The 24241-nt window shown below is 43.9% G+C and overlaps 1 protein-coding gene across 3 annotated transcripts in view; it reads left to right on the top strand.

Moving 5' to 3' along the window:
• The window catches only part of LOC115569585 (disco-interacting protein 2 homolog C-like), a 50813-nt gene that overhangs the window by 6834 nt on the left and 19738 nt on the right, over window positions 1-24241 (top strand). The window contains exons 2-19 of one of the 3 annotated variants that reach the window (XM_030397568.1): window positions 7733-7804; window positions 8509-8613; window positions 9294-9419; window positions 11420-11716; window positions 11900-12022; window positions 13317-13463; window positions 14024-14143; window positions 16363-16560; window positions 17342-17433; window positions 18007-18117; window positions 19366-19489; window positions 20119-20237; window positions 20443-20545; window positions 20676-20740; window positions 21566-21659; window positions 21802-21921; window positions 23021-23135; window positions 23701-23840. In XM_030397568.1, coding sequence (XP_030253428.1) covers window positions 7733-7804; window positions 8509-8613; window positions 9294-9419; window positions 11420-11716; window positions 11900-12022; window positions 13317-13463; window positions 14024-14143; window positions 16363-16560; window positions 17342-17433; window positions 18007-18117; window positions 19366-19489; window positions 20119-20237; window positions 20443-20545; window positions 20676-20740; window positions 21566-21659; window positions 21802-21921; window positions 23021-23135; window positions 23701-23840 — 2271 coding nt within the window. The remainder of the gene's footprint in view (window positions 1-7732; window positions 7805-8508; window positions 8614-9293; window positions 9420-11419; window positions 11717-11899; window positions 12023-13316; window positions 13464-14023; window positions 14144-16362; window positions 16561-17341; window positions 17434-18006; window positions 18118-19365; window positions 19490-20118; window positions 20238-20442; window positions 20546-20675; window positions 20741-21565; window positions 21660-21801; window positions 21922-23020; window positions 23136-23700; window positions 23841-24241) is intronic. The other 2 variants (XM_030397569.1, XM_030397570.1) reach the window with 2 other exon arrangements.

Below are 24241 nucleotides of genomic sequence, written 5' to 3'. Positions count from 1 at the left end.
AGTTGTCAGTCATTTGTTGGAAATGACGTCTGTCTCCATCAGAAGCCTGTTGAGCTTCACCACAGTACAATGAGCAGAAGTGTGGGCTGGGTCCGTGGGTGTGTTGTGTAATGTGACTGTTAATGCAAGAAAGCTCAAAGACTTTCTGATCGACTGAAAATCAATATCAGGATTTTACATTCTTGTTGATTATAATTCAGGGCTCCTTAACAACTCGAAGTCTTGCTTGAGAACATGTGTGTTGAAATATTAAACAGTTGTTGTTAGACGTGTGATGCGAGTGAGGCTGAGCAGAAGTAACTCAGCTGCAGTTTTCTACTGCGATGACTGCACAGTTGTGACAATATGATGGTGACAGAATCTGTCCACACACAGACAGACAGACTTATAAACACCTGACAAAAGCCTCAAAACCACGTCTGTGTTAGTTCAAGTTAGAATAGGATGACATTTATGCCACGATGACACACACACATACTCTGTGAAACCATAAGATCATCACGTCATCAGAAACATCCAGAAGACATTAATACTGTTCATTAGACACACCTTGCTTCTTTCTCGTCTCTGTTGAGAGTAGCACATGTGCAGGGCTGGTCAGATACTCAATATTGAACAATTTTGAGCAGTATTGAACATCGAACAGCTATTATGGCATCATGAGGCTTTTATTTTGAAAAGAAAATGCATGCCATGCTGTCGCAGCATCTATATTTGGCTTCTGGTTAATTGGTCTGATGTAGCACTTTTACGGGGGCAATTTAACAAACAGACATTAGGGACTGAGTTTCTAAGAATGCCAGCTCACCAATTTGACAATATTTTGGGTTTAAAGCGGGAGAAAACTGCGAGCCAAGGGATGTAAATGCAGCTGCATGTCGCCTATGCCGTAAGAAAGGGTGAATTAGACAGGGCAACTCCACAAAGCTGCAGTCTCACCTTGTCTGTCATGATATTTGGGCCTCGTATCTAATAAATATGCAAACAGTTAATCTGATCGTTTCTCTCAGGTTGGAATAAATGTATTCTTTCTTTGTATGTTTGCATCACCTGGAGCTAAAATTAGGTGACGTTGCTTCTGGGATTGACAGAAACACGGCAGGATCAGCAGGGCTGGGCTGTGACTGATGCAACTTTACAAATTAATGAATGAATACATTTCTCAATAAAGTTGAAAACTGCCTACTTTAATGATGGTGTTGGAGAGAAACAGCAGCTAACATTGGTTAAGAAATAGAGTCTGCTAACAGAGCGCAACAGCAGCTAACGTTGGATTACACATAAACTAATGACCATCTTCACACACAATGCAGTTCCACAGAGCCCCTTTAGAAGACAATTTCAGGCTGTAATAACCAGATAGACATGTTTGTCAATATTTTTAGCTTATTACTGATGGAATAGTTGATTGTTATCAGCAATTTTGACAGTCGATAAAGTCATTTCTGAAGCCAAAATGCCAAATATTTGCTGTTTTTGGTCTCATTTATATTTATACTTTCAGCTTTGCTCAACATGATTGTAAGTGATGTAGGACGGCTGGGCTCTACTGACACTGATGAATGTAATCGGCAGTTGCAGCCTTAATTAATAGATTGGTAGAAGAAGTAGAGTCCCGGATGTCGTGATGTGTTTCCACTGGTGGTATCTTGACCCAGTGATCCACCAGGACGCCCCGCTTTTCTGTTTTTCTGCCACTGTGGACGTGACACTTGGCTGCCACTGCAACTGTGTATTATTCTGTGTGTGTGTGTGTGTGTGTGTGTGTGTCTGTCTGTGTGTGTGTGTGTGTGTGTGTGTGTGTGTGGCCCGTGGCTCTGCTGTGGACACATACGCTGTTGAGCCAGCGGACGCTCCACGGACCACACGGGTCCCTGCATGTGAGTGTGTACAGCCCAAGGTCCCAACACATGACGCATACTTCTGTCCTGCGTGTGTGTGTGTGTGTGTGTGTGTGTGTGTGTGTGTGGTTTTGGTTACCATGGTAGCTTTATGGGTGGACTGTCTGTTTGAGATGATGTGATAAGGAAGAGAGAGGGAGAGATCAAATAAAAGCTGGATGTTGAGGAATAAGACAGCAGGAACAAACAGCGGATGGATGGATACTACTGTCTATTGATAGTTGCTGTTAGTGTCCAATCAGTTCAGTCGTCCACACATTTTTTTATGGCTGCAAATATCAGAAGATTTAGTACAAATGCTGAAACGATGCTTGAATTTGTGTAACAGAATGCTGCATTTTCTGACGCCTCATTCTGAGAAACATAAACATGTTATATTCAACAATAAAAGCATTAGTTACTGATACCGATCATTAGAAACCAAAGAGACTGATAACTGATATGGAATCAAAAGTGGAGAACGTAAGTACAATTTAATAGTAATTTGGAAGTACTTTACTCAAGTATTTCCTTTCTGTCCACTACTAGCACGTTACAAATCAGATGGTGTTGTGGGCGGGACATTGTGTGAGAGGATGTTGTATCAGAGCCAAAGTAGCACATTTTTTAACTATTTTATTTTATCTGCAATCTGAAAGAAAAACCACAGATACTAATAATCAGAAAAACACTAAATGCTGGTTCAGATAATCAGCCAGATCAATATCAAAGAATAAGAAGACAACACAAGCTAATCAATCAATCAATCATGAAAATAGATGCCAATTAATCTAATAGTTGATAACTAGTCGTTGCAGCTTTACAGTTGATAGCAATAAAGTAGTGATGCAACTGTTGATTCTACCAACACCAGAGGAGTTAGAGGCACAAACATGTCGTGGAAATGAACTGTAAATGTTAAATAGACCAGAATTCAAATTCTAACAAGACAGACTGGAGAGATTTGGGGACACGCAGAAGTAGACAAGGCAGGAAAATGTGTTGACATCCAGTGAAAACATCTGATCCCAGAATCCCTCCATCATCATCAGATCGGATGCTATGTGCATCAGCATCAAAGCAGTCATGCGTCTCTACATTTCCCTGTTTTTCCATTTGACAAAAGACCCCAAAATTAGGCAAAGTTATGATTTAAATCAGAAACCATCTGCTCAAAGAAAGTAAACAAGACTGAGAGCAGCTTTAATAACTCACAGATTAATAATACATAATGATCAAAGACTCTGTCCGGTCTGCAGTGCCTGTCTCCTCTGAACACTTTGTAGAACGTCACTTTACTGTAAACATCAGTGAACAGTTTCCTGTTGAAGTGGGAAACAGAACAACTCTTCATGTGTGGAGTAACTAATAATCCTCGTGATCGGTTTCAATGATGTCACAAACCATAAGACAGAAAACATCAGGGGAGACTGACTGTCGCTCTGGCAGACTGTTATTCAGTTTTGTGTCTGATTGCTGATAAAATAAAATACAATTTTAAAAAAATGCAGTACTTTGTCTGTGATGCAGCGTCCTTTCTCTGTTAGTGGTCCACAGCAATATCTGATGTCACAGTTAACAGCTGATCAGCACTGAATCATCTGAATGTGCTTGCTGAATTAAACGTGTTGACATTTATTGCTATCAAATGAATAAAGTGTCAGAAAGTGGAAATTATAGTTGGTCACACTGCATCACTGGTTCCTCTTGATCTTTGACTTTTCCTGTAAATATATATGTTCCAGTTGTCAGTTAACTTCTCCTGGATTACTCATAATGGGTATGTTTAAAAAAAAACATTGGTCAACCCCTCGTAAATGTATTCTTACTCTATTTTTTAGACAAAATGTCAGAAACAATTCACAAGTTTCAGCTTCGTTGAGACGTTAACATGTTCTTGTTTCCTTAAACTTCAGTGATGAATCTCTCCAGGCTTTGGACAGTTGCACATGTGACGACATTAACTTGTAGGAGAAAGCGAGTTTTTACAGATCAGAGTTTTTCTTGAATCGTACTTCAAGGTAAAGCAGACAGAGGAGCAAATGAGAAAAATCAATGAGAGGTGATGTGTTTACTGCAGACGACGTCGCAGGTTAGTGGTGAACCGCCTGAATGAGTTTTCAGAGAGTTTTTTTTTTGTAAGCAGACCTTTCAGCTGCACGATCTCAGCGGGCGGAAAAACTCCAATCTGCAGTCGGCCGCTATCGATTCTCTCTCAGCTGCGTGCCATTAAAACAGCCGAGTGTCAGCGAGCGGCGAGGAGAGGGAGCGAGGAGACGGAGGAAAGTAATTAGGCTGCCAATACAGACTGCCGTCACACACACTCACACACACACTGCAGACACAAACATATGCACTCACCCAGGCAGGTATCATTAGCCCACTTCTCACATCTGACGCTCCAAATCCAAGATGGCCGTCTCGGGCCTTCTGCGGGAGAACCGTTGCTAGGCAACTCCCTCCCTGCTCTGCTGCGCTGCAAGTGGAAGATGGCGTCTCCCCGTGGACCGTGTGTGTGTGTGTTTGAGAGACGGAGAGAGAGAGAGAGAGAGAGAGAGAGAAGAAGAAGAAGCAGGAATGTTGTTATGCTGCGGTTGATCTGAGAAAAGGCCTCACACACACACACACACACACACACACACACACACACACACACACACACACACACGGAGCGGCACAGATGAGCAGATTGGACCCAGATGTTCTGGCCGTACTCCATGGTCAGATTGTGAAATGTAGACTCTTGTCGTTCTCCGTCTATAGTTCCATTTAAAAAAATCATATCTATCTATCTATCTATCTATCTATCTATCTATCTATCTATCTATCTATCTATCTATCTATCTATCTATCTATCTATCTATCTATCACTTGTTCTTCTCACTCCTTACGTCTGCTTTTCTGTCATTCCCTCCCCTCTCAACGAAAGATTTGTGCTTCACAAACATGACAGCTCTGCAGCAGACCTGCCTGCTCTGTTCTGTCCGTTCTGGTATCGAGCTGCAGAAAACTGAATCTGTACCAGAACCTGATTTGGAGTCCAGAGACCTCTCAAGCTACATTGTGTTCATGATTCTCTCTCTGTAAGAAACGACCCGTCTTCTGAAACTGGATCTAGAATGTTGCAGCAGCAAGTTGTCAATATTTGTTTGCAGCCATAATTTGTTTGTGCGCGTAGATGCACAGCTGCAACTGTGTCCTCCAGCTACACAACCCAAAAACACAATCTGTGTGCAAACAGCTCAGTTCACCCTTTTGCAAATGAAGTAACGGAGTCACTGCTCAGGTGTGATAATTTCACTTATCTCAGATGAAACAACAGCTGGAAACAAAGCAGAACACTAGCAACAGCTACAACTGGTGTGTCAGGATTTCTGAGGAAAGCTGGTAGATATTTGGTAAAAGTTAGCTTTTATTTTCTCGCCTTAAAACAAAAGACGTATGTAGCGTTGTTGAGAAGATATCTGACGTGACTCGCACATCAATATCCACACATGAGATAAAGTTGTCTTCATGTTATGTTTCGTCTCCTTCGCCGACTTCCTTCCTCACTCTCTGACGCTCTCCTGCGTCCTTTCCTTGAGGAAACTTGTGGATTCCTCTGGTACGAACATATGGGTTAATGTACATGTGCAACCCAACGAAATATGTGTAAGGCCTAGTCGATATTATAACATTTTAAAGCAGAAATATTACATATTATGTCTCTAAAATAACATCGCACTTGCTGCCATAATTTACATCTTGAAGTTTCCCATAGGCTGCAACTGCTTGTCCAAAAAGTGACGTATTTAACTTTCAAGTTAACGTAAATGTTTAGGGTTTACTGATGGGTCAAAACCTTTGGGACTCAGTTATGTGAGACTTGATTACCCTTCTGACTGCCACCAGACAAAAGCTAACTGAAGTGAGTTGTAACACATCAGGTAGGGAGTTCACCTGCAGACTTTCCACCTACAGATCAGGCCGTACCTTTTATGGTTTTCAGTTTTTGAGCCATGGCGACGTGTAGGGTGGGGTTGAGAAACTTCAATCTTTCTAAAACAAGAAGAATTTATGGGAGATTAGTTCCACTTTGAGAAGATAGTTTGTACTTTGTATTTCCATGTATTCACCCAGAGAGGTGTCTGAGGCAGGTGTGTCAGCTCTTGTCCTGTCTGAACTTCTTCTCTCACTGTATTTGATTTGGCTCCCTGTTGTTGGCGAGTTAAACATCACTGTAGCAATCAAATAAGAATCAATAATTAGAGTTTAACAGCAGTTTAATGGGGACAAACGAGGAGGTATTAGCTCACATTAGCCCTGCTGCGAGGGCCCCGGGGTGCTGTGATTGACAGGTGCTGGCGCTGGTTGTGAGGGGGGAGGAGGGTGTCAATGGTTGCCTAGGCAGCGAAAACCGCCCCAAGGGATTGTAATGAGCTTTTCCACGGCCGTCCCTCCACACTGACCTCTGCCTGTCTGTCCACTGAGCTCTGATGTTGTCACATTATTAGTCTTACAAATCTTTATATAAAACATGTGCTGAGGCTGTTACTCCACCTCTTTATCAGGCAGTTTGTGAAGAGACACAAAGGAAATATTATGCATTTTTATGATTGTTGACTTCTGGTATCTGGTTGGTCTTTTCCTGGAAAGGTCGTCGGGGATCAGAGGAAGAACGGTTTGTTTGGAGGGCACTGAGGAATTAGCATTAGCAACAATGGTTACCGCGGTACCACTAAACACAAACACAAACGGCTGAACAAAGATAACTTAACACCAAACTGCCCGTTAAGATTGTTAAAAATTAATCAATAGTTTACTTCGCAGCACAAACAAACGTGACTGGCTGCAGCAAAAAAACTGAAAAACCTCACAGCTTTTTTGAGAAACGCAACCCAACGCCACGTTACGGTGACCAATCACGACGCTGGCGGTCACTGCAGGACTGGCTTGTTTAACCTACTGAGCACTAGCATCATGGTCGCAGATCAGATCAACACACCGGACATCCTGAGCAGTGTAGCTTTTACGATTACTACCACTGATGTGGACAGACAATCACTTGTAGGACCATCATGGTAGCAGCAGATCCACAGAGCAGTTTGTGATTTTGTCACACTGGTCGGCGGGGGTTAAGGTTCAGATTTGTTCTGCATGCAGCCTTACCGTGACATCCTCCTCCTCATCCTCCTACAAGAAGTCTCTCTGCAGCTGCATCCAATCAGACGGAATTGTTGTGAATCTCAACTGTGTGCTTGTCAGTGCATCAATACGACTGACATGTTTCCTGATGCGGCTGTGATAAAGCAGACGATTGGTTCTGGAGGGAAGGGGCGGGACATGTACGTCTCTGGTTTAAGTTCTCTGGTGTCCTGAAATAAGAAATCAGACAAAGCTTAGACACGTTGTGGACTGGAGCGCTTGTTTCAGCTTGTTGCTCATCGTTTCTGTTGAGTCTCAAACGAGTTGAAGAGTAAAATAAAGGATCATACGACCTGGAGAGGCTCTACACACACGGGAGAGTCTGCTGGTGGAGGCTGACCATCTGTGCAAAGTCCCACACGATTCTTTTATCTTTCTATCCTCATTTCCATCATTATTCATCACACCATTTTTTTATGTTGTTTCAGTTATGTTTCACATTTCTTATCTTTAACAGTCTAGACAGAGACATTAAAAGTCTGGGAGAGGCAGAAGAGGTTGGGTGACACCTGATTCCAAACTGAGGGCGACGTGCTCACATCAGCACCGAGCTTCAAGCAACAAGAAAAGATGTTTCTCTAAATAATTGAATGGCTAAATTAATAAAAGCAGCCCACACCGCCGTCACTGGCTCTCTCACTCTCTATCTATCTCTTATTTGTTTGCAGGGGACATCACTCAGAAGGGTTATGAGAAGAAGAGGCACAAGCTGATCAGGGCATATGTTCCACATGCTGGAGGTAATTTAGCAACCTCTGACCTCCTCACACACAGCCCCGCCCCTCTCCTCCACCCTCAGCTAAACTATTCCCTCTCCACCACCACCGTATCGATCTGGTTTCATGACAAATACAGTTGCGATGATACTCTGCTCCATCGATTCAGTCTTCAGCCGCCGCCATTAGTGAATGTAGGTTAAGACTCCCCAGAGCTCAGCTTGGGCCTGCTCCTCTGTATCTGAATCTGAACAGCCGCTCACTGCCTCCACACACACACACACTCTCTCTCTCTCTCTCTCTCACACACACACACACTCACACAAGCCCCCATAGGCCTCAGTGCGACTAAAACACACAAACATCCGTCACACAACCTGGGCTCCTCTATATCATTTTCCACAGGGATGTAGTTTTATGGGTCACTACTTATGGGACACTGAGGGATCTTCTGTCCGAGAGCAACAACACAACTACCACATTATTATGATTTTATTTTTTGCTTTTTTTTGTTTGTTTTTTTCAATTATTTTGTTTTATGAAGTCAGAAAAATATGATTTTTCTGCCGAATCAAATCATCTCCATGTTTGTTTTCCCTTTTTTTCGGCGCTATATTTATTGCTTTTGTGAAACGTGTGTGCATATGTGTGTCTGTGTGTGTGTGTGTGTGTGTGTCTGTGGATATATGTGTGTGTCCGTCCGCCTGCTCGTCTGCTTGCCTCTGTAGGTATGGAAGGGCCCATGTCTCACCGGGCTCCTCTCGGCCCTCCCTCCGCTGCCCGTTTCCACCGGCGGCGGACCTCCGGCACCAGAGACGAACGTTACCGATCAGGTACAGAAGCTACGCCTTCAACTACACCTGCAGCTTCACCTGCAGCTTCACCTGCAGCTTCACCTGCACAACAGCCAGAGGCAGCTGCATCACTGCTGAAAAGAATCCTCATTTATCAATCATGTGAAGCTGTTTTTTTATTATACTAGTTATTTTGTCACTGAATTACTGTGGCTGACAGGATGTGTTCGTCATTTTAAGGCGTGTCCAAGCGAATAAGTATCACATGGATCCACAATGCAAAGAATTCAGTCTATTTATTATGACTTTTTCAAACTTAATTTACTCAGTTTGTAAAAAACTGTGATATTACACATCAGGATTATTTTCTCCTTCAGAGTCACATAGGTGTTTTTTACAACCTGAGATGTGTTTTTGTTGACGAATGTTATTGTTAAAGGTGCAAGATGTAAGAGTTGACCACCTGTCAAATTCAGAACAGTTAGGAGCAGCATGTCGCTAACTGCTGCTAACTGTAGCCGCTATCTAGGGAGTTCACAGAACCAATTAGTGTTGACAATGACAAGTAGCTGGTTAACATGCTAGCTTCAGATTTTACCTTCGCAACACAGTCCAGAGCCCTCAGAGTAGTCCATCGACCAATCGTTGCAGCTCTCACTCAGTCAGGTACGTTTCCTCCTCTGCCTTTGTGTGAATGAATCCCTCTCTGTGTCGGTCAGACGTCCACACCGAGGCGGTGCAGGCCGTGTTGGCGCGACATGTGGAGAGGAAGGTGGCCGTGCCGATGCCTTCCAAGAGGCGTTCACTGGTGGTGCAGACCTCCATGGATGCGTACACGCCACCAGGTGACGAGACGCACACCAAAACACACACCTGCACTCCTCCGCAACTCTCTGCAAACATATAACCATGTTTTTGAAATCAGTTAGTTTGCTGTTGAGTTGAAGAGGCTTGACATTAACATTTTGAGGCTCTTGTCCTTTTGAAAAGTACATTTATCTTTAACTTTGAATGTTTAAGAAAGTAGGCTGGTAATGTACAGTGCACATTATCTTTTGAATTTGAATTTTGTGATCATTGAATATATCTTTGAAAGTATAAAAGGCACACACACACACACACTCATTCGTACACACTGGTTATCTGAGCTGAGCTGGGTTGTACAGTACTAAGCCTAAAATGTGACCCGAGTGAAGCTGCCCAGCGCCCAGACGGGATTATCTTGTAATGCTCCGTCTCTGCTTCTCAGGCGCTTTTTTTATTCTGACAGAGAAACACACTCATTTCACCAAAAACTGCAAACAGGCACATTTCCAGAGGTATGACAGACTTACAGTAACAACAAACCTCAGACAGCTGTAATGTTGGAGTCAGTCATCTACTGTAAATGTAGCCCGTCATGAAAAATAGGAAAAACACTGATTATTAGCTCCTTTGAAATGTTTCTGTGCTCTGTGTAACCACAGGAAGTCAGATGAAATGGGATGGGGAAGTTGACCTTTACCTCAAATATGAGCTCATTAGATTGAACATAATCAGAGTTGAAAACATAATTTGGGTGCTGATTGAATTTCAATGAAGGAAATGTAATAACTTTGCTCACCGGTGATTTGCTTTTTAACCTTTGAGAATATTCTTGAGTGGATGCGACGTCTCTCCAGAGCGCCACGTTCCTCACGAACGCACCATTTCACACCATTCTGACAGCACAGAAATCTGCCTTCTGCCCTCTGTGTTACTTAAATTTAAGATTTCTGTTCACATGTATGTTAACTGGGCCTCCCTGTGCCTGCCCCTCTGTGTTCAGAGGATTAACTCTAATTTAAACAACTGAATCCAGTCTCGGTGGTTCTTTTCTGAAGTGCAGCCTGAAGCCAGTTTTAACTAAATTGGTTCTTGCGGCCGCTCGACATGCGCTGACTAATTATTGACATTTTGGGTCTTTGAGCCTGAGAGTCGGCAGTCTGCTCTGCCTCTGAGACGTCATGAAACTTGAGTGGTGAAAAGTGTTGAATCATGGTCTGCTGCCTGACTTTGTCTCTGTTCAGCAAAACAATGGTCAAGCAATCGACTTTAAAAACCCCGGCTCAGATCTGTTCATCATTAAAGGGCTCACATGTCGAAGCTCGAGTCGTGTTGGCTGATTGGATATCATCTTAAATCTCTGTTGGGATTATTGTCCTTTATGACCCAGACCTGCGCTACACTTACTGACACCACATGGCACCAAAAGTATGTGGACACCTAAATATGACACCCATGTGAAGATATCCATCCTTAACCACTTGTATTAAAGGAACAGTCACCCCCAAATTAAAACTCAGTCATCATCTCCTCTCATCCCCATGCAAACAAAACATTTCTGGAGCTGCAAAACAGAGTTGCAGCATTCACCAAAACACCTGAAATGGCTGGAGACTTGATTTAAAACGTGAAAAAAACAACCAGAGAAACATAAAGTGGCTCCATACAGCTCGTCCAGTTCTGAGATCACAAATGGGTTTGAAAAAACAGTTTTTAAGTTGAAATCTCAAACCGTACATAAAACCAAACCCCATCTGAAGTGGATATTTTGTGGATCCTATTTTCTTTACTAAGACTCTTTCAAAACACAGTACACTTTTTTATTCTCTGTTTCTGACTATAAAGTGCCAAAACCATTATTCACATTAACTGAGTAACTTTTACTACAGCTCTGTTTTTGAGTTGTGACTACAGCATTTGTGAACCTCTGGTTTCACAGGTGAGGAGTAAGACTGACACAAGTGCTGCTTACTGTGCGTATGTTGTGTTAATGTTGTTTATTTTCTGTTGACCAATAACGGTGGTTACTGACTCTCACTAGGCCTGTCCCCCCTGTGCTCAGACTCGTCGTCGGGCTCAGAGGATGAGGCGGGGCCAGGTGACGACATGTCGGGCATGGAGCACTGGATGAGCCGCCCTTCCCACCTAGGCCCCGCCCACCTAGGCTCCACCTCCTCCTCGTCCTCGTCCACCCAGAGCGGAGGCAGCGGCAACGCTGGGCGGCTGGCCGACTCGCTGGCGCACACGCACATCTCGCACCTGGCGCACACGCACCTGGCGCACACGCACCTGGGCCAGTCGCACCACCAGCAGAGCCACCTGTCGCAGTCCCACCACGGTGAGACTTTACTGGTTCCAACTGAGAAAGACCTGTGTACTTTAATAGATATGGTTAAAAGGTCCATTGTGTTGGATTTAGAGGCATTTAGCGGTCTTAGACACCCCTCCTCACCCTCGTCTACCAGCGTCATCAGTGTGCAAACCTTCGTATAATACACCTGTGCTGTATGTCCACATGCAGGAATCGGCCACCTGTCTCTGAAGAGGAAGGGAGCTCTGAGTGTTGCAGAGAATGGAGGATCTCTGCGACGATCCTGCGAGTTTGGATCTGACATGTTGTGGCCACCACCACTGGAGTCAGACGGTAGGTCCAATACAAAGATACTTACTGGAGTGTTTTAATCAGATTTGAAGGAGCGATTTGTAAGATATGGACAGAATTTGTGATGTGACGAGACAACAGTGTTGACGTTATGTCAGAAGACATTTATGTACTGTGTTCCAGAGATGTCTACTGAAGTTAGCATGTTCACCTGCTAGCCCTGGCCTCCACAATCACCTCTGGTTTGGTCCAAATAAATCCTCAGTTCACAGAGTTAGATGTGAAAATAGTCTGGCTCTACAAGCAGTTTTCACCGGCTGCTGATGTCCGACTCTGTCTTTTCCGTCCCCTGCTGAGTTCGTCTCATCCCTGGAGTCATAGTCCCGGTCAGACTTGCTGTAAATCGCCTCCTTACTGTAATCCCCTGTCTTCAAACCGACCTCCTGTGTTCTGTCCCAGTTTGGCGTCCAGTTGACTGCGATGTCTCCTCTGTGATCTGAGATTTTGGTCCAGGTAGACTCACATCAGTTAACAGAGCCACTTAGCTCCACGGCTAACTCATCTACTTGCCAACAGCTGGTTGTCGCTACAGCAGAGAGCACAGTGAGCAGCAGTTAGCAGTTATGCTACCCCCTATAGTTTTGGAGCTACCAAAATTCTGCCAGTTTCTTCCAAATGACACCTTAAATATCAGCTTTAGTAAATAGATAAGACCTCTAACTGGTGGATTGAGTGTCAGACATTTCCAGGAAAACAGACAAAAGCTCTGAACACTCAGCTCCCAAAAGATGTGATTTATTTGAGCATAGTTCTGATCACAGATCAAAAACATTACACAGATCTGATGAGTGATCCAGCTTCAGTGAGTGCATCTGTTAAAACCCTTTGAATGTGCTCCACACTCTCTTAGCGTTTGATTTTAGGACATTCACAAGCTTCTTCTAAAAAATAATTAGCTTTGTTTATTTCCGGATTTTTGTGTCTCCAAAATCGTCTGATTAAAAGCAGTTTTTGTGCAGAAATCGTACACTTTGTATCATAAAATGTGCTTTAATTTGATCATGAGTAAACAAAGGAAGTATTGTTTTGGAACAGGTATTGTACTGAATAGATCTCCCGCCATGCAGACCTCGCTCACGTATGTGTTTGCCAGGGATGTGACCCACATTCACAAAGAAAAGGACCATCGTATTGTTGTTTAATTGTCCAGAAGAGCAATTAAACGAATCACTTGACAAAGACCACAGTGATAAATATGAACAATGAGTCAACACTGGCTGTTTGTTGAGTTTCTGTCTACCTCTCTCATTGCTCTCAATCCATCCGTCTGCTTCAGAGAACCACTCGGCCCCCCCGGATGTGACGGGCTACTCATCGGACTCGTCCCACTCCCACACCGAGCGTCACCACATGGCCAATATGGGAACCATCGCCAGGAACACGCAGAAGTACGGCAACGCAGAGCGCATGGAGACGGGCGATGGTAAGAGTCATTTCCTGCGCTGTGTCAGACACCGTCACACCTTTAGCCTGCTCCCGACTGGAGCCTCTGAGTAAAGATGCCGACAAAAATAGAACCTCCTCAAATTGGACCACCGCCTTAGAGAACTGACCAATTACACCATCTCCGTTCATGTCACTCCCTTGGATGAACAGATTGGACTTTTTTTTTTTTTTAAACACACATTGTTTTTGAAGCGATGCTGTTCTTTTTCAGCATGCTTCACAATCACGCAGTCACAGTTAGAAAACTGAGAGCTGTTCAGAACAAACACAGTCTGGTCCGTTCCAGCTGGAAGGACTATTTTCAGTTCCTCTCCGTGAAGCCTTCGAGACATTTGAACTTCTAGCTAACAAAACTTACCGTAACACTTGCGGTTTTGTTATTGCTCAGATGATGAGGACTGTCCTGCAAACAAAGACAGAGCTTTTATTTTCCACTGTGCAGAATTAGCCCAAGTCATCCTCCTCACTCAGTGTGTGCGTGTGTGTTTGTGTGTGTGTGTGTGTGTGTGTGTGTGTGTGTGTCTGGGGTTTTCACAGGTGTTCCAGTCAGCAGTCGCGTGTCAGCTAAAATCCAGCAGCTCGTGAACACGCTGAAGCAGCCTCGCAGACCTCCACTACGAGAGTTCTTTGTCGATGACTTTGACGAACTTCTTGAGGGTTAGAAACCGCCTTTGATTCTGCACGACGCATGATTTAAGTTACAGTGTGTCATCCAATCTGTCTTCATACTTGGGAGTCATGGAGGATTTCCTTTCATAGAATGATTAATTGTGTGCTCAGGTGTTCAGCTTCAGTTCACCTCATTCCATCAAGATGTAAAACAAGCTTTTGTGAGAGGGGACACAACTCTTTGCAGGTGTTTCACTGCATGAGTGCAAAAGTTTGTGGCAGAAAAGTACATTTACTCGAGGAGAAGCACCTTCCTGGAGACTTTTCATGTCACATCTATTCCATTTCATTTAAAAGGATATAGAATTTATCTTTCCCATATGGTTAACTGACAGCTTTAGTTAAAAAACAAACAAGTGATTAATTCAAAAATACGTTTTTTGCGCTCTCCATCGAGAGAATGTCCGTGCGTTCACTCTTCACCTTCTCTGCCTCCTCCATCAGTGGAGATCTTCTCTCGTTTGCAGTGTAGAGTTTCCACTGTTATTCCAGTTGTTCCCCTGTTACCTGGAGAAACTGACCGGGGTAAACAGTGCCTCTGTTCTGGAACACATTGTGCTTGGTGTCAGACTGAGCAACATCGTAAAAGCGAGGCCCTAAAATGACGTCCTCAAATATTTTCCGTCCACAACCCGAAAATATTTAGTTTACTGTCATAGAGAAGGAAAGAAACCAGAAAACATTCACATTAAACGAGCTGGAATCAGAGAAATTAGACTTTTATTCTAAGAAAATATGCCAATCCATCGATCGTTGCAGCTGTAGTGCTGTTGCTTAAGTAACTAACTGACTGGATCTGTAAGTAAGTAATTCAGGACTGCTGTATTAGTATTTTTACTTGAGTAAAGCATCTGAGTACTTCAACAAACCTCCACAACAAACATTGCTGTACAGCAGCTTAACGCAAAGGGAGAGAGAAAACAGAAAATCACGACCGATTGAGTTCAGAAACATGCAGTTAAATAGAGTTCAGTCAGTCAGCTCACATAGAAACATTTATTTACATGTTATTACAGCGCTGTAGCACAGTTGCTGCATGTTGGCCCTCTCGGCTCACCGCCTCATCACTCCCTGCAGTGCTCATTTGTGCATGGAGAGAACGACTGAGGAGTGATGATAGCAGTCCTCCCGGGACTGAAGTCAGAGCCTGCGGCTGGATGCTGAGGTGGTTGGTGAGGCTTAATAAAGCTAAGCATCAGCATCAGTGAAGGTCGGAGTGATACTTTTAGAGCAGCGAAGCAGAGCAGAGTTGGAGCTGGACAGCTTAGATAGAGTGCAAAACAGAGAGGATGTATTGGATAGACGAAGCAGAGAGTGAGGAATGGGCGGAAGCACTGCAGCCGGTCTGAACCGGCTCGCTCCGCTACTTGTTTATTAAACTCGGCATTAAATGTCTTAAATGACCCGTCCTTTTTTCATAGATTTTGTTTAGTTGTGTACTTTCATGTTTTCAACAAAGTTCAAACCAGAGAAATCCACAAGTTCACTTAAAGCTTTTTGGTTGTTTTGATGTAAAAAGTGTCCGAGGTTGTGGAAACGTGGAGCCTTTCATAACTTCTGACTGCAAAAAAAGTCTCCACTAAGAGATGTCTGTCACACGCCCTGGTGTCAGTGTAAAGAATGATTTCCATCTGAAGAGACATATGGAACAGATAACAGGAACCAGATGATGATCAGCCCGTCTCATATAGAACACAAAGTTCTTCACCAACTATGTATGGACGTATATTTCAGGAATCTGCAGCCCACAGATCTCTGAAGCTGCTCTGCTGTTTGCTTTCTCCATCTGACTGCTGATTCTGTGTTTGTCTCCTCAGTTCAGTCACAAATCTTGTTTTTTAGTTATTGAGTTATTTTTTGTCGGTTTTCTGAACATTTGTTGTAAATAACTGGGTTCATGTGGTGGTTAATTCACTCTGGATCCACATTTTATGACAGAGGCTTTATGTTGAATCCTTCCTCTCTGCCGTCTGAAACTAAATCACTTGTCCAGTCACACATTTTACACATCTCCACACCGCATCTGTGTTCACCTTATTAATTATCGGTGTGTCTGAGTGTGATTCCAGGTTCTCTACAGCTGTCTCACTGCCACCGGCCTCGGCTTAATCTTTCCATGTGGTGTTTTGAATAACAGCAAACAAGCTGTGAGTAGTAAAGGTTTGTGAGCCGTGCACTCATGACTTTATCCGTCCTCTCATCTCCAGTCCAGCAGCCGGACCCGAACCAGCCCCGGCCCGAGGGGGCGGAGATGATGCCGGTGCGCGGCGAGGCGCTGGGTGTGGTCACCAACTGGCCCCCGTCACTGGAGGCTGCGCTCCAACGCTGGGGAACCATCTCCCCCAAAGCCCCCTGCCTCACCAGTCTGGACACGGCAGGGAAGCCCCTCTACGTCCTCACATACGGTAACCAGACGCTGCTGCAGCTCCGTCAGTCATTTACAGTGTTTCATTGTGCAGCAGTGAAATGAGATAATAAAGTTTATTCTACTGTTCGGATACAAAACGAACCTTCTGGGACAGATCCTGTTTAAATGTGTTGAACCAACGCACTTTATATATTTTCTCTGTGTTATTAGGCTACATAATTAAAATTAAGTATTCCGTATGCAAAAGTTTGGGGAATAGATGCACTTTTTTAATCTTAAAGGCTCATTTATGCTCACAATGCACAGATATGGACGGAGCCTTCTGTCTGTACTTTGTTTGTATTTCTGCACATTTTCTGAGAGCTTACAGATCGATGGAGCAGCTCCTCTGGTAGTCGCGGGGTGCGCTGTAGCAGTGTAGCCGAGCGAGACACAACCACAGGACAAGATGAAGAAGTTTTAAAAGTTAGCTGGAAGTCTTAGACATCACAGTCTGCATCTGTGTTTCTACCGATAACCTGAAGCCAGAGTGTTGGTGGCAGACAGGTGTGCAGCACTGTCAGCAGGGAGTTCCTTTCTGTTTTTAACATCCTGCATTAGACATCACTTAAAGCAGAAGAATAATCCACCATAAAACAAAACTGATTCTCTAGAGATCTGCTGAAAACTCTATAATGTCGTCACTTGAGGGAGTTTTTTTTCTTTTATCGACTGGCCTCAAAATAGAAGTCCAACAACACACGCTCATATCCTGTGAACTCTCTCACACACACACACACGAACACACACTTATGTATCCTGTGTCCTGCTCCCTGCAGGAAAGCTGTGGTCTCGCAGCATCAAGCTCGCCTACAACATCCTCCACAAACTGGGCAGCAAGCAGGAGCCCATGGTGCGACCGGGTGATCGGGTGAGTCACACTCCTCCACCGCCTCACACAGGCTCTGGGTTCTGGTCTTTGTGCTCGTCTCACTGAAGCAGCGCTGTTAGACCTTCGTTTATAAAACCTGATTATATGTGTTTAATTATATGTCGCATGGGTTTTTAAGTTGTTGAAGGCAAGCTGTTTTTGTTTGGCTGTGAAAGAACTAAAATATAATATTGCAAAGTGAAATATCCAAATCACAGAGGCTGCAGTTAACAGCTTCATAATGAGGTATTGTAGTTCTGCAGGGATCTCTTCCCCTCCAGATGTTGTTCTCCAGATGTAAAACGTCTTTGTGACACCACTCTCATGAAGCTGCAGCCATGAGAGTAGTCTTTTAGCCTAGCTTAGCATAAAGACTGTAAACTGGTGGAAACAGCTCACCTGGCCTCCTACAGTCACGTCTAAAGCTCACCTGATTCATCTGTTCATGAAAGCGTGACTCCTCCTGTTTTCAGTCTTGAAGCTAGGTTAAGCTAATTGTCTGCTGGCTTTTTTTTTAACCAATTTTCTGACATTTGAAACACACCACTGATCGTCTTCCCTCTCCTGTCTCAGGTGGCGTTGGTGTTTCCTAACAACGACCCTGTGGCCTTCATGGTGGCCTTCTACGGCTGTCTGCTGGCTGAGGTGGTCCCCGTCCCTATAGAGGTCCCCCTGAGTCGCAAGGTACTTCCTGGAATCCACCTCAACGTTTTTCACATCGTAAAAATGTCACACCTCATCACCCGGCTGTCTGTAGCTCATCTGCAGCCATCGCTGCTGCTCTCCAGTCCCTTTCCTTTAGTTTTCAGTTTGACATTACTCCACAGGATTAGTTTCTCGATGGGACGTCAGGTGATTTGATTTTGTAATGTTAATCCTTTCGGGCCACGTCTGTCCTTCACCTCCAAACTCCAAACTGTGCACGCACCTGATTCTGTTTTATGAATCTCAGTCATCGTTACACGCGACCGTTAAATGCAGCCGTGGCTGTTAACAGTGTCTGTACATTTACCTGTAAAGCATCATCGCAGTAACATCTCCATCATCATTATTAAACATCAGAAAGATGATTAAGTTATATTGAAACAGATTTAACAAAGTGCTTCAGAATTCAGGAGCAAATGAAAATGAACTGGGAACATCGTTTATACATCTCTGTGTTGTTTCAGTTCTTCTTACACGGACATCTCCGCGTCTCTGCACACTGTTGAGACGATGCTTTATCTTTGGTCTCAGCTGTTTCACATCAACAAGTACATCTGTGGAAATAATCCTGTCTGTAGAAAAACATGTCAGAAACTTAACAAGTCTGACAGGAAAGAAACAAGCCCTCCTGCTGCCCTGCCATCAGTCACAGACATACTGTCATCAGTCAGGTTTCAGCTGTTGATCTCGGTGCCAACACCTCCTGGGACCCAACATGTCAGCGGGAACATTCCCACTTTGACAGAAAGCTTTCAGCCTGAGTCTGTGACAGAAAAACAAAATGCTTTAATTAAAGGACTTTCTATTCTGTGGCCTCTCTGTGAGACGTGGCTGCTTCTCTCTGCATTGGGTCAGCATGGTAACACGCTCATTACTGCTGCAGAACAAAATGCTTTTTGCTGCACGCCGGCTGACTCTCATGGACCCCTTCCCCCATTCTGCATTTGTGCTGCAGGATTTTCCATAAAACGTGTGTTTTGGCTGCAGAAACAGTGCAGCAGCGACCAGCACCTGTGTTGTGTTGTGTTGTGTGTGTGTGTGTGTGAATGTGATGTCTTTGTAGAAGTAGATGAAACACCGCAGCACTCAGTGGAATACGGAGTCCACTTAGTCCAATGTTTAAATTAATTTATTGAAAGTGAGAATGTGAAGAAGGGTATAATCATATTTTCTGGTGACCAAGTGAACACAGAGGTCTGCTCTCCCCCACTCTGTATCGTCCAATAGGATGCCGGCAGCCAGCAGATTGGATTCCTATTGGGCAGCTGCGGCGTTACCGTGGCGCTGACCAGCGATGCCTGCCACAAGGGTCTGCCCAAGAGTGCAACAGGAGAGATCCCACAGTTCAAAGGTGAGAGTGAGAATCATCAATCATCAGCGGGTTGTAAAGGCCTGATGTGTGTGTGTGCGGGGGAGGGGAGTCTGCGTCACAGCACACGGTGACGATACGAGGAGAGAAAGAGAACGAGTGTTGTTTAAAGTCTCAACGAAAAACTCAAGAGCATTAAGAAGTAGTTTCAACACATTTATCTGTTGTTGTGTTGTGAGATGTTGACCGTGAAACGACAGGTGTAAAAAATAATCTTGTGCTTTGATAATTATAATTTGGGAAGTGAATTAGAGTTTGTTTCTGTCAGAATGATGTCTGAGATTAACTGACGGTGTGTTGTGCATGTGTGAATGAAAGAGTCTGTTTACATCCGTCCTGAGTGATAGAAGAAGAAGAAGACTTTATCGATGTCTTTGACAGATTTGTAATTATTTGTGCCTTCTTGTTAATTCTGTGAATGTTTTACAATAAGTTTCTTCTTTCTTTTTATAAAAAACATTGTGTCTCTTTGTTCCATTAGGGAGGTTGTCCTTTGAGACAAACCTTCCTTCTTTTACTTTAATTTTTTTTTTTATTGTCCACTGAGTCTCTTTTATCAGTTTTGAGTATTCACATATATAAACTTCTCTCTGCGTCTCTTTGTCTCACGGTCGCTGCAGGTTGGCCCAAGCTGCTGTGGTTTGTTACGGAGTCGAAGCACCTTTCCAAACCTCCCAGAGACTGGTTCCCTCACATCAAAGACGCAAACAACGACACTGCTTACATCGAGGTGAGCCAGCACACGATCATGATGAAGCGTTGTCTTCATTGTGGACACACGGACAGAAGCTTTGACCTCAAACTGTCTGTTGATTTAAACTGACATTCTTCTGGTCGCCTCACCAACCACTGGGCTGCTGCTTGACATGATCATATATTTATTTTCTGTGTATATGAAAAAGAGAAATCTGATCCGTCTGCTGTTTCTCTCTCAGTATAAAACCTGTAAGGACGGCAGCGTTCTGGGCGTCACCGTGACCAGGATCGCTCTGCTCACACACTGCCAGGCTCTCACCCAGTCCTGCAGCTACACCGAGGGTACGCACACACACACACACACACACACACACACACACACACACACACACACACACACACACACACACACACACCTGGTTCAGTCTGCAGGTCAACATTTAATCCGTTCTTTCTCCTTCTCTGTCTGCAGCCGAGACCATAGTGAACGTCCTAGACTTTAAGAAGGATGTGGGCTTGTGGCACGGCATCCTGACGGTAAGACCTGCCTGCTACTGTTTGCTTTTCACAGTCAACTCAAATCAGTGAAGGCAGGAAAATCACAAGATCAGTATAAATCTAAAACAAATGATGTCCTTCAAAGTGTTGTAGCTACATTAGCGCTGTTACAGATTGAATTCTGTATTTGAGTATTTAGATGATAATAACAACTTGCAAAAGAGACACAAATAATAACAGAAATGTGCAAAATTCAAAATCCAAAAAAGGATAATTCAGGGTGCCGGGGTGTGATATAGATTTAAGATGAAAAACAGCAGCCCTGTAGTGACACGTTGCAGCCACTTTATATAGTCAATATAAATATGAAAATGACTGTTTAAATTCTCAGTTTTCACAGTGTGTTACACTTACGTTTGTGATTTATTTTAATTAACTTTGTCTACTCATAAAGGTGTGATAGAAATGTGAAATCAAAAATGTAGATTTTGTCACATGTAGCCACATGACAAATTCACTGAGCGTGTTTTTTTATGTTTCCCCAATCGGAGTTAACTTGAGTTTGATTTATTTAAGTTTGTCGAGCACTTTAAACATCAGCACTTCTTGTTGAGCATTCTGTGATTCAAATGAACCTTTATTCCTTTTAATAAACATTAACAACCTGGGTTAAGAATTGAAGCTAACATGTAGGCTGATGCACCTGAATGAAAAATGTGGACACACTCGTGCAGCCGGTGTAAAAGTTGGTCTGGAGCTCTGTAGCTGCCTGACATTTAAAAGTAAAAGAATGAATAAAACCCTTCCACCATTCAATTTTACAACGTCATTGTGTGTGTGTGTGTGTGTGTGTGCGCCGTGCAGAGTGTGATGAACATGATGCACGTGATCAGCGTCCCCTACTCGCTGATGAAGGTCAACCCTCTGTCATGGATCCAGAAAGTCTGCCAGTACAAAGGTCAGACTCACACTCCACCTGCCACTCAGCTCAGTCCACTCTCTCCATTCACCTGCCTGTCAAATAGATTAAATGCTAATTTTCTCCGTGTCTGCCTCCTTGTGGTGTGTGTGTGTGTGTGTGTGTGCGTCTCCCCCTCCAGCTAAGGTGGCGTGTGTGAAGTCCAGAGACATGCACTGGGCTCTGGTGGCCCACAAAGACCAGAAGGACATCAACCTGAGCTCGCTGCGCATGCTGCTGGTGGCCGACGGATCAAACCCCTGTAAGGTCACGCTCGGCCTCGCTGCAGAGCTCTTTCACTAACAGGGGGAGTTTAGAGAGGTGTATCTGAGATAGAGAATGTCAGAGAAATGGATAAACTCTCTTGGGAAGTCAGGAAACTGGGTCACTTTACAGGAATAGAGCAGGATGTGTCGGACTCTGCACATTTGGTACAATAAATGGTTTTCAGCTCAGCTGGAGTTGAAACGAGGCTGAAATACAGCCAAGAGAAACCAGGGAACGATGTAACTTTCTGTTCCATAATGAGAGTTATTCATGTTTAAACCCCATTAAAGGTGAAGTTCACCCAAAATTAAGAATTCAGTCATTGTCCGCTCACCCTCCACGCTGAAGGAAAGTCAGGTGGAGTTTCGTAGTCCACGAGACATTTCTGGGGCTTCACAGCAAAAAAGAGTGGCAGCATTCTGCTGAACAACTGAAGTAGCTGGAGACTTATAACTTGTAACCAGTCAAGTTATTTTCTTGCAGTGGAGAATAAAAAACAGCTCAGAGTCGAGTTGGAGCCTGTTAGCAGCTTGTAGCAAAAAATCCTCATCCAGTAACATTCACGTGGGTGCACCTCGCGTCTTAAACAAACAACAGAGAAGCTTCGATCACAACACACACAGGAAATATGACTTTAGTCTCTGGTCAGGATGACATTACTCCCATATATCTTTATGGAGCAAAAGTGCTTTGCTTTATCATTGTGTAAAATCTCACGTATAGAGCCTTTAACCCCGAGGAGTTTAACCAGTGGACTAAACTAGCAAACTGGGGATGTTTTTCTGCAGAAGTATTTTTATTTTTAATGATATTTTGCTGTATTTTTTTGCAGGAGTTTTACTTGTGATGAAGTATTTTTGACACGGTTGTGTTTTATATTTGCTAAAGTAAAGAATGTGAGTACTTTGACCAGATTTCTACAGAGCAAAGAAAACAAGCAAAAGGTCATCAGTCATGAAGTTACTGAGGATGAAACATTGACAACCATCGGTGTTTTCTGACGTCATCCAGAGAGACATAATGTTCAATCTGCAGCTGACGTCTGAGGTTGGTTGAACCCGTTGTGACAGTTTGTGGCTGTTTGTGTCCGTCAGGGTCCATCTCCTCCTGCGACGCCTTCCTCAACGTCTTTCAGACTAAAGGCCTGCGAGCCGACGTCATCTGTCCCTGCGCCAGCTCCCCCGAGGCCCTGACTGTGGCCATCAGGAGGTACACACACACACACACACAACCTGGCTTTACCTACACAGAAGCACAAATATGCAAACAGTCTCAGACTCACTCACGTATGCAAATGCTGTGAACACATAATCGCGAATTTACAAATTCACACAGAGAATCCAGATCATTTCCCTCTGCAGCACACAGACTCCTCACAGAAGGAGCCTGTCTGCACCTACATTCACTCATCAACCAATCACAGATCAATAAACAGATCCGATAAACTGCCTCCAGTGATGTTACTCAGTGGCTCAGTTGCATTGTGGGTAATGTAGGCGCCAGACTTTGAGAAGGAAGAAGAATGTGTGTGATATAAAGGTGAAATTTCTCTGCTGTTTTAATTCTGATCATCTGTTTTTAAACTGTCCACAATGAGTCCAACAGTGTTAGTGAAGTGAACTGACTGCTTTTAAAAACCTGAAGCCTACATTACCCACAATACACTGTGTGACATCACTGGAGGCAGTTTATCAGACGGCATGCAGCTTCCTCTGGAGCCACTAAAAGGCGTTAAACGAAGGTGAACAATGTTCCACGTCTGTGTTGTGTTCAGGCCCGTGGAGGACAGCAGTCAGCCTCCAGGCCGAGGCGTCCTGTCCATGCAGGGTCTGACCTACGGGGTCGTCAGGGTCGACACGGAGGAGCGTCTGTCAGTGCTCACCGTGCAGGACGTCGGGACCGTCGCACCAGGAGGTGAGAAACTGTTTTAGTGACAACTGAAATGTGTGTAAAGCATCAGAAATAACTAAAAAAAAGGCAAGAACTGGAAACTTGCTTCAAAAGTCTGATCAGATATTCCCCGACTGAAATCTAAAAGATGTCTTTTTATTGCAACACACTTCTTATTTCATTTAATTGAAGATGTTGTGAATGACATTCAATGTAACATCAACAAATTGAGGTTCATAAAACAGATTAAGGTCGTTATGATTATTGATGAACATGTATGTGCAGTACAGTGATGGTTCTGGTTCTTATGTGTGTGTTCTTGTACGGAGGCTGTAGGTTTGTGACCAGCTGTCCGCTCTGTTCCTCTGAGAGTTAAACTGTCGGCCTTCACCGTCGTCACGCACTGAATGGCAAAAAATCCATTA

The sequence above is a fragment of the Sparus aurata genome, chromosome 19, assembly GCF_900880675.1.
Source record: "Sparus aurata chromosome 19, fSpaAur1.1, whole genome shotgun sequence".
In the NCBI taxonomy this organism is placed as follows: Eukaryota; Metazoa; Chordata; class Actinopteri; order Spariformes; family Sparidae; genus Sparus; species Sparus aurata.
The sequence above is the reverse complement of the archived record's forward strand: the minus strand, read 5'-3'. Positions and strand labels throughout refer to the sequence as shown.